The sequence below is a fragment of the Helobdella robusta genome, assembly GCF_000326865.2.
Source record: "Helobdella robusta unplaced genomic scaffold HELROscaffold_25, whole genome shotgun sequence".
In the NCBI taxonomy this organism is placed as follows: domain Eukaryota; kingdom Metazoa; phylum Annelida; class Clitellata; order Rhynchobdellida; family Glossiphoniidae; genus Helobdella; species Helobdella robusta.
The window spans coordinates 495,153-510,417 of record NW_008704310.1 but is presented as its reverse complement, the minus strand read 5'-3'; the positions used below and the strand labels follow the sequence as shown (position 1 = coordinate 510,417).

The following is a 15,265-nucleotide window of genomic DNA, read 5'->3' as shown; positions in this document are numbered from 1 at the left end:
TCGTTGTTGTTGTTGTTGTTTGTGCAATTGTTGTTGTTCACCTTTGAATGTGTATAGCTAGGCTTGAGTAAATAGCGTTATATTAGATTTGAATGTTCACGTGTGTGTTTCGCACACATGTCCCACACACGTGCGAACATTTAAATTGTACTTTTGGATTTTATAAAAGTGTGAATGTTAATTTGAAGTTACTTTTTTGTGTATGTGGCTGTTGTGTTTGTAGCCGTTGTGTTTGTGGCTGTTGTGTTTGTGGCTGTTGTGTTTGTGGCCGTTGTGTTTGTGGCTGTTGTGTTTGTGGCTGTTGTGTTTGTGGCTGTTGTGTTTGTGGCCGTTGTGTTTGTGGCTGTTGTGTTTGTGGCTGTTGTGTTTTTCGCCGTTGTGTTTGTGGCTGTTGCGTTTGTTGCTGTTGTGTTTGTGTGTGAAGAAGTTCTTGCTGATGGAAAGTTGTTTCTGTTCATTAGTGGACAGGTTTTTTTTTTGTTTGTTGGTTTGCTTTTGGTATGGACCTGCGTAACAACGCGGTGTTTGTATGTGTTCCAATTTTAGGCTCGTGAATGACGATGTTCTACTTAAAATTGATTCCACAAGTTTTGTTGATGATGCAGCATGTTCAGCAGCGCCGTTAACGGTTCGTTCACCTACAATCGAAGTAGAGGATTTTTTTGCTTGGATTGTTTGTTGATGTTTGTTGGTGTTTGTTGGTGTTCGGTGATGTATGTTGGTATTTGTTTTGTTTGTTGATGTTTATTTATGTTTGTTGATGTTCGTTTATGTTTGTTGATGTTTGTTGAAGTTTGTATATGCTTGTTCATATTAGTTGTTGTTTGTTGTTGTTTGTTTATGTTTGTTGATGTTAGTTGTTGTTTGTTGATGTTTGTTGATGTGTGTCAATGTTTTCTAGTTGTTATTTGACGACAGCGATTCCAAATATTGTTGCATTAGTAGTAGTGGGTAGTGGACACTTCGTTGGAACCAGCGCTGACGTCGAATGCTTATTTTATTGCGTTGTTTACACAGATTAAATTCTGCCGCGAGGTTTCACGGCTTAATGAGTTGCTGGGTTGGTTGTTGTCCAAGTTTATGTTGTCAACATTTGTCGTTGTTGTTGGTTTTGCTTGTGTTGTTGGTTTGTTGTTTGTTTTGTTGTTGTTTGTTTGGTTTGTTTGTTGTTTGTTTGTTTGTTGTTTACTTGGTTTGTTTGTTTGTTTGTTGTTTATTATGTGATGTTTTTGTTTGATATCAAGTGCATTTTGAGGTTATTTTGTGGTTTCAGTGTGAAAATTTTATAATAATAATAATAATAATGTCATTTCTGCATAGCGTCAGAGGCGCCCGGATAAGCGAATGCCAGCATGGCCACACCAAATGCCTGTTAGATCCGATGCTGTTTCAATCGCTTCTTAAACATTTTTACTGATGATTGTGAAGGATGATGAGTGGCAAACTGTTCCATTTTGATGGCGAGCAATATGGAAAACCTTTATTGACTGAGTTGAATTATGGACTGGTTGATGCAGTTGCTATGATAACGGCCGGCAGACGAAGGTGATGGCGATTGTTAAACGTTTTGTTTTTTAGTCTTCTTCTTGTATCCTGCGAACAGTTGGTTTGCTAAACATTTTTGGTCATCTCATTTAATAAAGATTTTCTAATTGAAAATAATTTTGCTTCCGGCATAGATTTTCGTGTTGCTTATGCTTTATTTGTAATAACAGCAACTTGGACATGCAACAAAGTCATATCAAATGAAATCGTGGTGTTCAATAACGAATAAATTAATTGAGTGAGGTTCGTGTCCTGGAGTGTTTCATTTTGAGGTTCACGTTTTTAAAATGTGTACTTCAAAGTTGTTAGTCTACTCGCCTCTGCTTTTGATGTTGGAGTTTCGAATAATGTTAGAAGCAGAGTTGATGTTGTTGGTGCTGAACTTACTCACATGTCAACTGCTGTTCTGCTGTTTTTCGTATTTTTTATATGGGCAAAATGTCGATTAATAACTGTGCATCCACATTCAAAAAACAAGCACCCACACATAAGCTACTACACAAAACTCAACAGGAATACACACACGTAGAACGTACATTTATACATATGTACACACTTTCACCTGAACACACACACACACACCCATACAAAAACACACAAACACAAACAAACACTCACACAGACGCGCACACACAAACACACACACACTTTCACGAGCTATATATGACCAATAAAAAATTCATTAACTCTGATTGATTTATTGCTTCATAATTTTTTTCAAGCTTTCTTCAATTTATGGCAAGCTGAAAGCATTTTGTTATTAATTATGGATGCATGAATGAAATATATGTTGAATAAATCAGTGAAACACAAAAATATATTTAAGTTCCTATCCCTTCGAAGCAAAACCAGAGCACATTTATTTTTAAAAATGTTTAGTAATAAGTTATGAACTCAGCATATGATAATGTAAACAAATTTTTTTTTGTTTTTGTGTGGAAAAATGGAAAGCATCATGGATTCGATCTCTTTGAAGGTTTATTTAGGTTTGAATTTTTATGACGCTCTCCGTCCAACACCAAACTCGACTTGTTTGTTGATGAGGACGGTATTTCTATTTCAAATATGCTGAAAACACGATAGAAAATTTGATTGTTCATTGGAGTGGCGGGGTGCTTCTTCAAATTAAAACAAAACTTTGTTCATAAGTCATATTTCTTTTACAATCATTCGTGATGAATTTATTATACTGGTCAATTTTTAAGACTATCATCATTTTTCATTTTATGTTTCTTGATTTATTGTATATGCCATTTTGGTCTTACCATAAAACCTCTATGTATAATTGTTTCAATATAATTTGCACAATTTCATTGAAACATCAAAAAGATATTTAAAAAATAAAAAAAAAAATATCCATCAGAAAACTGAAAACTTTTTGAAACAGAGTTCCCGACCAGTCATATTTTTTGATGTTTCCGTGCGGGACGGTTTCAATTAGTTGATTGCTTTTGCTTCTTTTATTTATCTCTCCTTTCCTCAATTTTCCTTCTGTTGAAAATAATTTGAAAGCTTAAAATTTGTGCAGTTGTCAGCAATAATAATTTCTACAATGTAAACAAGCAGCGTTCCTTTGTAAGTTAATCATTTCGTACGTGCCTAACGATGTGTTGAAGCAGGGTGATGACTGATTTGAAAGAATGCTCGCTATGATTTGGAATGCATTCAGCTCACAAATTGGCGCTAACTTGTACTTTGCCGGTCATGAAATTAAATAAGTTGAAACATTTACGTCGGAATCTATGAAAAAATTTTTGTTCATAAAAATTTTAATTTGTAACAACAAATTGACGATAAAAATTTAATTAATTTCAAACCATCTTCTGGCAAACAAAACGAGAGTTTTGTTAAATTTACTTACCTAACTTTTAAAATTTTTAGAAACGATTTGAATGATTTTCATTAAAATTTACCAAAAATAAATTCATGAAATATTTATAGTTAAACTAATAATAATTATTTGACAGTTAAAATGTGTGGTGAACCAAACAACAACAACACGAATTAATTATAAACACCGGACAGCTGAAACGTTTCGACCGACGTTTCTTTGAAAGAACGATTAAAATTCAAAGTTGAATTGCAGGTTTCCACATAAATGGAATTTTTTTGAGCTAATCCCAGATTTGTAAACTTATAATTTTTTGTTTGGCATCTTTCGATTTTAAGAAATTAATCTATCAGATTTGTAACTACAAACGCTGTTTCACAGATAAAAATTAAAATAAAACAATCGAAGTAAAATTATTATGTAAAAACTCAAATGAATTTGACTTTTACAATATATTTATTCCAAAGTTTGACGCAAAGAATGTTTGAAAAGTTTGAATATTTTAGAACCAAATATTAGGAACCTCAATGCCGATGAACCTAATCCTTTTAAAACAATTCATATAAAATTTACTATTTAGTTCAACCTTGATGGAGGAGTTGTGAGATTCTTTCTAGATAGACTTTTATTTTCTCAAGTCAAGTTCAAACGATTTTTGTTTTGTGTCTGCTCGAGTTTATGTAAACATCTGTCTGAAGTGCTAATGTAAATATCTTGGAGCCATGTTTATAGAAATGAGAATTCGGTATCGTTCATATAACAAAAATCGCTTAACTAAATATTTGATGGATTTTTTTAAATTTTCAACATTTCATATTCATCGAATGATTATAGTTGGTTTACTTCCCAAAACAAACGAATTCTACCTGCCAAAATATAAGCTTTGCAGCTGCAAATGTGGAATCCTGAGAACGGTGACGCCCCAGAGCGGAACTTCCAGTTGGAAGTTGATGCCCATCCTTCCTTCCTTCCATCTCAGTTCACAACTCCAACAACACGTTGCAATAAACGTTTAATCAGCCCGCCGAGCAGCATCTGAGCACCAGCCCTTTTGCTGCAACTGTTGAAACGTAACAATTTAATTTTCTCAAGTTAAACCACATTATCAACATAAAAGTTTAAAAATATTTTTGAGCATCTGAAAATTTTAAACATCTAAAACTAATCACACGGACCGTCAAGCAGAAATGATTCTCCGCTCGATTTTTATGCTGAATGATCCAAACAAGAAGTATTCCAGCTCGGCAATCAATTAGACATCAAGCTGTTTGTTCACACACGCGTATAACATTTTTATGTTTATTCTCCAGTTAGAATCGTTCTCCAGTTAGAATCGTTCTCCAGTTAGAATCGTTCTACAGACTTATTTGTTTATTAATTAACTCTGACACGTGTGCAACTAACCACACTCACCCGGATATCAAATATCTCCATTCTCCTGTTGTGAACTTCCAGCCACGTGCATTTAAATTTGATGCTCCTTCAGTTATTAATGTACTAGGACCGAGCAGCCGTTTCAACTCAACTTCATCCTCATAAACATCAATGTACAATGTGTAGGGGATCATTTCTACGTGTATTTCATTCAGTTTATAGATCTCTATAAAATATTCAAGTTTATTTTCAATTTAATTGATAGAAATTTCTAATACATGTGTTGTACATACACAATTTTTTCAATTTATCAACTACAAATAAGCTAATGTTCAAGTGAATTAGTGAATTATTAGCGGCATAGGTTAATTTACATATTTAAAAAAAACAAACCACATAAATCATCTATCTATGAATAAATAAAACATCTGCCACTTCAAAATTCTCTAATCTATGTTTATGGTTGAGATTTTAAAAGATCTGCAATGTGGAATAAAAATAATTTTCCAAAAAATGGAAATAGGATGTTTGTTGAACTGAAGCTGCTAAACGTAAATCTAATCAAAGTTACAATCAAAATGAAAATAAAATTGTTGGTTCAACTCAGTACAAAATTAAAATATCGCAGACCTGAAAATATATGGGAACAAATTTTTAGAAAAAAATCATAATTGAAATATCAAGTAACAACAAACAAGATGGATTATCGTTGGATGGAAAACTAATTAACCTCTCTTCAGCAGTGGAAGGACTTAGTTGGAGGCTGGAAGACGTGGTTGTGAAAATAAAATTATTAAAAAATTATTAATTAAAAAATTATGGAGAAAAATGGACATACAAATTTTCAAATATTTAAATTATTCTTTATTATATAACTTTTAAAAACGAGATAATTGGCAAAATATTTAAATCAAAAAATTGAAACTATTTGGATTAATGTCAAATTTATAAATATTTTTCTATATATATGTAGTGGAAAACCCGTTCAGAGTGATCCGATTAAACGAACTACACTATATTTCCAAAAATATAAACGACTCATTGTTTAAAAGTGAATTAAACAAATAAGTAGACTATGAAAATGAATAAATGTATAACAATCAATAAATTAATTCGACTTGCTCTGAGAAAAGTTGTGTTAAATGGAAGAAACTTTGAACAAATATTTTTCTAACATGAATGACTTCGGTGGATTGGTTGATGTTTGTAAGAAACTGAAAATTTTCATCTAGATTCACTACATTCGTTATGTCTTCGAACCGAATGTTCATCTAAGTTGAAAGTACACTGTGTTATTTTTGATTTTTGTTTTTCATTTCTTATCTATCCATTTATCCATCCTTCTATTCATCCATCCTTCTATCCATCCATCCTTCTATCCATCCTTCTATCCATCCATCCTTCTATTCATCCATCCATCAATTCATCCGTCCGTCCGTCCGTCCGTCCATCCATCCATATATCTATCCATCCATCCAACCATATATCCATCCATCCATCCATCATACAGGTGGTCTGTTCGGTGTTAATTTACATTCAATCAATTTAGTGAACGCTAATGCTACACACACACACCTACACACACACTCAGGCACGCACACACAACACACTCGCACACAAACACACGCATAAACCCTCACACACAACACAAAAACACTCACATACAAACACACACAAACATCCACACACACACACACACATACATAGTTACACACACTCACACTCATACACACATACTCACACACACGCACGTAATGTGTGGTCTTTGTCAATTTGTTGTAAACATTTATTCCCTGACGTATTCTGTTCTGCTATTAAACTTACAAACGTTTCACTGTTGCATTGTTTCGTCACTCATGTTATTTAGATTATATTTTTTCTTTTTTTTCTACGGATTTTCGTGACATGCAGATGCATTTTCATTCCAGTCAAGATAGATTTGTACATGACATTAATTCATTAATATTTTTAAAACAATTTCTGAATAATGACTAACAGAAAGTTTTGTTGAGATGTCTCTAAAAGAGGGAAGCCATGCCACGAAAGCATTAACGGGTTTCAATGATATGTCACATATTCACCGCCTGTCTCTCTAATCAGTGTCAACTTTATGCTCTCTCTTCTCTGTTCTCTTTTCTATGTTCTCTCTTTCATGTTCTTTCTTCCATATTCTCTCATCCATGTTCTCTCTTCTATGTTCTCTTTTCCATGTCTTCCCTTCCATGTTCTCTTATCCATGTTCTCCCTTCCATGTTCTCTCTTTTATGTTCTCTCTTCTATGCTCTCTCTTTCATGTTCTCTTTTCCATATTCTTTTTTTTTTATGTTCTCTCTTCTATGTTCTCTTTTCTATGTTATGTCTTTTATGTTCTCTCTTTCATGTTCTTTCTTCTATGTTCTCTTTTCCATGTTTTTCCTTCCATGTTCTCTCTTCCATGTTCACTCTTCTATGTTCTCTCTTTTTTCTGTTTTCCATACAGAAATATTTCATGTCAGCTCTCTACTCAACCAGACTAATGGACACTTGTTTTGTTTGAAATAAAACATTTTCTCTTTCACAGACCGTCATATGTATGTATATGTAGGCCTGATGTAGGGGTTGGCAAACCTTTTGTTTTGAGGGCCATATTGAAAACTATTTTATCTTTGAAGGGCCGCATATGTACTTAATAAGCAAATTTTTTCGACCCGGGGGAGAATTTTTTAAAGATTTGTTTAACGGTTTTTTTGCTGCTGTTTGTACTCAATTAAATAGTACTTTTTTATTTAGCTAGTACTTATTTCATCACTCGCAAGCAACTAAAAGACTTACGATGCTGAACAGAGTAAGGTGATGCACGAGTAGCACAAACACAAGGAACAATCTTTTTTCTTTTGTTTTCATAGATGATTTATTTAATATGACATTACAAATAATGATAACAGGAAAAAAAGTCTTTATAATGAGCTGTTGAAATAATCAAATGATATCATTTTGAGATAATATAGCTGCTGTAGAATGTTTGTGAATGTCTGTATGCAATAAGGCTGTATAGAAGGATGGATGGATAGAAGGATGGATAGATGGATGGATGGATGGATAGAAGGATGGATGAATAGAAGGATGGATGGATAAATGGATAGATAAGATATGAAAGACGATCACTATAAGAAATTTATCTCTATCCACCATCTCAAAATACATTCGAATGTTGATTTGAAGCTGTAGAAGTAATTTAATTCAAAATTTTCAATCCATTTTTATTCACAATGAAAAATGTAAAGTTTAAAGAACAAGGCAATGAATAAGTTGCGTGTTGGTTGAGTATGTGTTAGCTTCATTATGCTTTTTTGTGTGCTGTGGACTCTTGGTTGAGTTTGTGAATTTCTGTTTGTGTCTGTGTGTTTGTGTTGGGGTGGGTGTGCGTGTTAAAAGTTATGTGTAGGTTGTCAGTGAGAATGGCAATGTTCGTGACAGAAAGTTCTTCAGGTCCAAGCTTGAGGCTGGTGTCGTCTCGGTCATTAACATCTTCATCATCAGCATCTTCATCATCAGCATCTTCATCATCAGCATCTTCATCATCAGCATCTTCATCATCAGCATCTTCATCATCAGCATCTTCATCATCAGCATCTTCATCATCAACATCTTCATCATCAGCATCTTCATCATCAGCATCTTCATTATCAATATTTTCATCATCAACATCTTTATCATCAGCTTCTTTATCATCAACATCTTCATCATCAACATCTTCATCATCAGCATCTTCATCATCAGCATCTTCATCACCAACATCCTCGTCACCATCCTTATCAGCTTCTACTAAAATCATAACCTTTCTTAAGGTTCTTGCATTGATGTTCACCACATGATTAAATTAATTTATAAATGGTGGTTGTGTTCATCACTTCACTTCATGAGGATCATTATCAACGTCAACATCGTGATCATCTTCATCATCATTCATCATCATCTTCGCTAGGCGATCAGATGTCAACGATTTGTTTATTTATTGGAAGCAAGCATGTTTGTCTGGCATCGGTGTCGTTGTTGGTGTTGTGAATGAGAAGGAGTACCTCAACAGTACCGAAAAGTTGTTGGAAGTGTTTTGTTTCTAGCAATGATACGAAAGCCCGTATTTTTTTCATTTCAATAATAAATTTCAACTGCAACGTATTCAATACTGGCTTTCGACCCTTTTGTTCTACAATCGCATGAACTTTTACAATCTCTTTTGAAGCTGATGTAACCTTGGCTGGCAGCAATTTGTGATAATATGTGATGAAGTTTAGTTGTGCATCTGCAGCACGTTTCATTGTCGTAGCCTCAAGCAGCAAGTGGCGCAAGTGACGATGATGCAGATGACGTTGATCAGCTAGAGATAACTTTATAAACAAACCTTTTTTATTTCTGACTAACATGGCACCAAAGGTCCAACCAATCCACAATGTTATAAGATTCTTACTTATTTTTGACTCTTCCAAATTATTTAATCACAGACGATGTTTTGAAACGTTGAATTATATTTTCATAATTTAATTTTTTTACTTAGATTGAATAAATTAAGAAGAAATAGAAATTAAATATGTTTCTTACGATGCTTCACTCCTTTGAAGTTTGCTTTGAAAATGAAAATTTGTTAAAAAGAACTATTTTAAAGTATAAACATAAAAAGTAAATATTAGGTTTAAATTTTGAACTGCCTCTAATTGTGATATATTGAGATAAACTTTGAGTAGAAACTGAAGTTACAAAATTTCAAGCTCTTTAGAAGCAGGCTTCGACTCAGATGCACGACGTGTAAATTGATTTTAAAGAAAGATTGAGCGGCCGAATCATCGCGCAACTGAGCCCAATCAATCATGAAACGTTTTGCTGGAACGAGCGGCGGTGAAAGTCAGACGCAAACAAAGATCTAGCAATGGCAAATTAGTTTTTCATGTCGTTTGTCATATTTTTTTTTAAGATAAAAACTGCAGAGTAGTCTTGAAAATATCACGATTGCATGCTGAAGGGAATCTCAGGGAAGAAAAAAATAAGATTAAATGTTCCCGTTTTGTTCAGGGTGTCAAGGTGAAAGTTTCGATGAAGATTTTTGGTTTAACGTTCCTTCGTTAACCCCTACTTAAAAATATTTTTCTGATATAGATGAGTTTCTAGTTGTAATAAGAAATAACTCTAGAAGAACATTTTATATAGGTTAATGCAGATGTCATTAGTGGTCACTTTCGTCTCATTCATTCAAGCAAAAGTCCGCACGCTCTTCACAACCGTGTCCAACAAACTGGTCGATGGTCCAAGACAACGAACGCCTGTGGCTCCAAACTGACTTAGGTGGTTAATTAATGAATATAACAAACATTGACATTATAATGCAGATGCTGGTGTAAAAAATGATTTGCAGTGAATAAAAAACAATTCGCTGTGAAATGGTGTAAGTAAAACAAATTCTTGGTAATGTTGGGCGCTTTCAAAAATAAGAATGAAAAAATTAGTTTGGGAACGCTTTCCAGGAACTTAAATAATTACTGATATTTATTGAATAGATTCTATTGCCTAAACGCATTGATATTTGAATTTATTCTAAAGAATTTACGTAAATTGCTGACTCACCTACAAAAATGTTTTAAAAATTTGATCTAAAATCTGCTTGAAAGGCTGGCGGCTGCCCTATTCAGCCATCAAACTAATGCATGGGAATGTATGTGGGGTTAGTTGCACGGCATGCTTTATTGTTGTTCAGTTAGATCAAGCCTGCCTGCCTTGTCGTAAATCGGCTTTCCGCGATGACGACGACGACGATGCCACGGCTGATGATTCCGTTGGTTTTGATGTAGTTGTTGATGTTGTTGTTGCACTGATGTTGTAATAATTCACATTCGATATGTTAATATCATCATTAAACATCACATTGTAGTTGCTTGTCAAATGCATGCTTGATGTCTTCTTTGCTAGTGGATTTCAACTTTTCGACATTGGTGGTGTGTTTCATTTAATTGTTTTTCACTATGGACGGTGCAGTTGAAATAAAAAGTCAACTCGAGGCGGTGGCCTGCATAATTAAACGCTGCTCCTTTGAATATTGAAAGCTTATGAGAATGTCGATGAGATCATTTCAACGTTGGAGACATAAATTGTTTGCAGTGAAGTTTTAATTTTAAAAAAATTTGTGAAAAAGTGATAAATTTGAAAAAAAAATTTCAATTTGTTTCAGGAAAATCTTTCCTTCCTGAAGCTTTAGACACGCTGCGCCGGTAGTTTTCCTTGTAAGAGTGACGAAAGGTAGACTTATCCACATTTGTAATCAAGTGTACTTACAAAAAATCAATTCATTTCGTACTTCGACATTGGCAACCATCGACCTCCACAAAACCTTTAACACTTTGTACGAGTTGAAATCTGGTGGTATTCAACAAGTGAGAGAAGGACTTCGCGAATATTATTCGTTGTTGATCGTGATCTCTTTTCCCTGCAATCTTTCAATTTTTCAATACTACAATTTTGTACACAAAAGAATAAATAAGTGAACAGAAAAAATACGAGTAAATAAAATTGATGATTCTTAACATTAAGATAATTAACATGCGAAATTAGTTTTAAATTTCCTTCGTTGAAATTTCTAAACTATGTGTAAGTGTTAAGACTGTTCAGGGTGACGTTCAGTTTTATCTATCTAGCTGAAGTTGCTGTAAACAAAATAGAAAAAAAAATCCAATTCATAATTTTTTAATAAATAAGAAAAACAATTTTTAAAAAATTTTGTGAAATGTTTTTTGGTTTCTTGCAGCTAACACGTGCAAAACAAAAATTGAAACTTCAACCGTCACGATTCTCAAAATTTATTTTGCGTCTTTAAATTAAATCTTCGCCGCTTGTCTGAAACTTTCATTTTTACGTCTTTCATTGACTTTTCAAATTTTTAAATATATATATATATATATATAAATATATATATATATATATATATATATATATAAGTGTGCGTGTGTGTCTGTGTGAATATGAGAAAAAGTTTAGTTATGATGAATAGTAATTTGCATTATTTTTTATTTTCCTGTGTTTGTTTGTCAATTGACATTATCTCAGTTTCATCTCCATTGGCACAATTTTAGCATTTTTAGTTGAGGTGGTCTGCACAAGTTAATCTTTCTTTTTTTTTATTTCAACTTGATTGGTCTGAAAAAGTTGTCTCTCGTTGTTGCTGTTGCTGTAGGTTTGTAAAATGAAATGAACGCTCCTCTCTTTGTTTCATTTACCCAACAAAACTTTTGATTTAACTTTATGTATTTCTGTATTTCGATTTTTTATTTTCCTGTTTTGTTTGGCAATGGGCTATAGCCCGTGATATTCTATCTAATAATAATAAAAATAATAATAAAAATAATAATAATAATATTAATAATTATAATAATACTACTACCACTACTAACAACAATAATAAACCTTTTAAGGAATTAATGTTGAAATTTTAATCATTTTAATCACTCCATCTCTTGAGAAGGCCTGCAAAGAATGTCAGCATTTCAGTAAAACATTTCAAAAAACTTTTAAAGAGTGATGAAGCGACGATATTTTCACGATTTGTTCCTCCGTGACCTCATGAGAATCAACATTGCAACTGTCGAATCATGTGAATCCAACAATTCAACCGAGACACCAACCGCACACCACTTTGTCCATTCATTCAAATTCCACTTAGCGGCACACAAATTTGTACAAAGCATGAAATTTTTTTGTGGGAGTTCAGTTGTTTTGGAGAACTCACATGGAACGCCTGGAAAATTTTCTACCGACTGAAACAAAAATGAGACGTGTCTCTGATTGAGCCGACAGTTTGTTTATGCAGATGTGCCATTATTCAAAGGTCTACACGCACGGGAATGCATGCACACTGGAACATAAAAAACACATACACATACACAAACACAAACGTACATACACACAAACACATGCGTACCGACACACAATCACACACGTACATACGCACAAACTCACACGCATATCACATATACAAGAATGAAATAATGAAGAAACATATCTTGCATTTGCACTCACGAATATATTCATATAAAGGATCAATCATTAGTGAATATACACACACACACTCACTCACACACACGCACACACACACCAATCTACACACACTCACACACACATACCAATACACACACACAAACACACACGCACACGCACGCACAGACAAGACACTGATTATTATTGAATGAGACTGGCTGGTTTTTGAATGACGTTCTGCACACGCGTGTGTCACCGCTGATGACGTCTCAATCCAGCTGAGTGACGTTTCAGTAGTAAATTGCTGGTCATCACTATCATCACCGTCACTATCATCATTACCACCTCCATCATCATCATCATCATCACCAGCATTACCATCATCATCAGTATCATCATCATCATCATCACCAGCATCATCATCGTCATCATCAGCATCATTACCATTATCATTATCAGTGTCATATAATATTACTTAAATAAAATAATACATACATACATACATACAATATGTATATAATATAAATATATTATATATTATAAATATATATATGTATATATGTTAATAAATAAATTAATAATAATTAATAATATATATATATATATAATTATATATATATATAATATATGTATGTTTGTAATAATATATTGTCATAATCAGAGCTAATTCAAGACCGCCAGCCCAAGCGTGCCAAGTATAACTTCACTAATTTTATCCTTCGAAATTATAAACGACTTTTTCCATTTTTAAGAAAATAATCTTTCTGTATGTGTGTGTGTGTGGGTGTGTATGTATATTTATATATATATATATATATATATATATATATATATATATATATATATATATATATATATATCTGTGTGTGTGTGTGTGTGTGTGCCTACACTGAAAAACATAGCTTAGAGTATTGATAGCTTGTAACAATATAACACCATATTGTGTCGTATTTGTTCTTATGTGTAAATTTGTTTATGTCATGCATGTATATTATGCTCATAATTGTTTATATATTATGTTTATATAATTATTTATTATTCCATATAGCACATCTGGACTTTTTTAAAATGACTTTTACTGGTAGCTTAGCATCTACGATTAATAACCAAATTGTGTATCTGTTGTACAAAAAAATCATGCACCCCTGATAGCTTCAAATAGTCTTACTAGTCTTTAAAAACTTGAATTTATTTGTTATATTGTTATCATTATTTTAATATTGTATTGTCATCTCGGTGATGGCAGTCATCATCTTATTCAGATATAACTCCATCATCTTATTCAGATATAACCCTGTATCCATACATCTTTTAAAATGTTGGAGAACATGTTCTGCTAGGATCACATCGTAATTGATATCTCTAATATTCTGCATATTTACTGCAATGGAAGGAGTTTGTTAAATTATTGTTACTCTGATATAAATGTTGGCAGATTATAAGTTGAGTGTTTCCGGTTTGCTGTACGAACGGTTGAACTCGTTGAGATTGGTGACAGTTTGATATTCTTTGATGTGTCCCTGATTGAATCTGGATTTTTAAAAATTTGTCTAACTTTTTAATTGAACTTCTTTCCCCAGTTTGTTTGTTAATCCCATCACCATCTCCTTGCTTTATTGGGATCAGGGATCTGATGACAGATCCGTGTTTAACTAATCGGGAATATTTTGATATGAAGTGTGATGTAGGTTGTGTGGAATACTAAATGTTATAGTGTGAAAATATCGGTGCTGCATGATCTGAACTGTATTGTATATGAACTATAGTGAATGAATAAATATGAACGAATGACAAATGATTGGATGAACGAACGAAAAAACAAATAATTGAATGAGTGAACAAACAAACAAATAAATACAAATTAATAAATAGGGACTGACTAGTGACCGCTATAAAGGATGGAAGTTTTTTTTCATTTTTTACCCCACTTTTTCCCGCCAGTCACTAATTTTCAAACCCCAAACAAAATATGTTAACACAAATTTTATTAACTCAGCGTATAAATTGAAACTAACGCAAAATGTCACAAATTTCTTCAACTCCTCTAGCCACCTACCCCTAAAAGTGTGGCATCCTTCATGGAAAGATCCATGAACAAACAAATAGATAAATGAACAAATGAAAAATTGATTGGTTGGGCAAACATGATAAAGAACCAAATAAGTTGAAACTTTTTATAAAAAAAGACAAAGTGAAGGAGACAGCTAATGAAAATGAGAGCTAGAAGGGAAATTAGATTGAAATTTTTTTTTTAAATTTCAATTTTTCTGAGTTTTCATTTTGTGGGATTGAAAAATGTAATTCTGTAGATCTGATAATCCCCCTGCCTACCACATCATCATTCTCCTTCAAGTCGTCTGACATAAGGATGTCATTTCAACAATTATACAATGAAGAAAAATAAAACCACTTATTCCAATTCTTTCTGATTGGCCAGACTACCTTCAATGCGGTCAGTGAGTGGATGACCGTCCCATTCTTTCCAGGAAGTTCAGAGCGTTCGCTTTTTTAATGATCTCT

General features: G+C 33.1%; 1 protein-coding gene across 1 annotated transcript; it reads right to left on the bottom strand.

Annotated features, from left to right (window-relative positions):
• Positions 1-8,069: 8,069 nt before the first annotated feature.
• HELRODRAFT_172916 (hypothetical protein) lies at positions 8,070-9,048 on the bottom strand (the record flags this gene model as incomplete). Its single annotated transcript, XM_009019577.1, has 2 exons — positions 8,070-8,567; positions 8,809-9,048. 2 exons carry the CDS (start codon positions 9,046-9,048, stop codon positions 8,070-8,072), a joined length of 738 nt encoding a protein of 245 aa, XP_009017825.1.
• Positions 9,049-15,265: the final 6,217 nt, after the last annotated feature.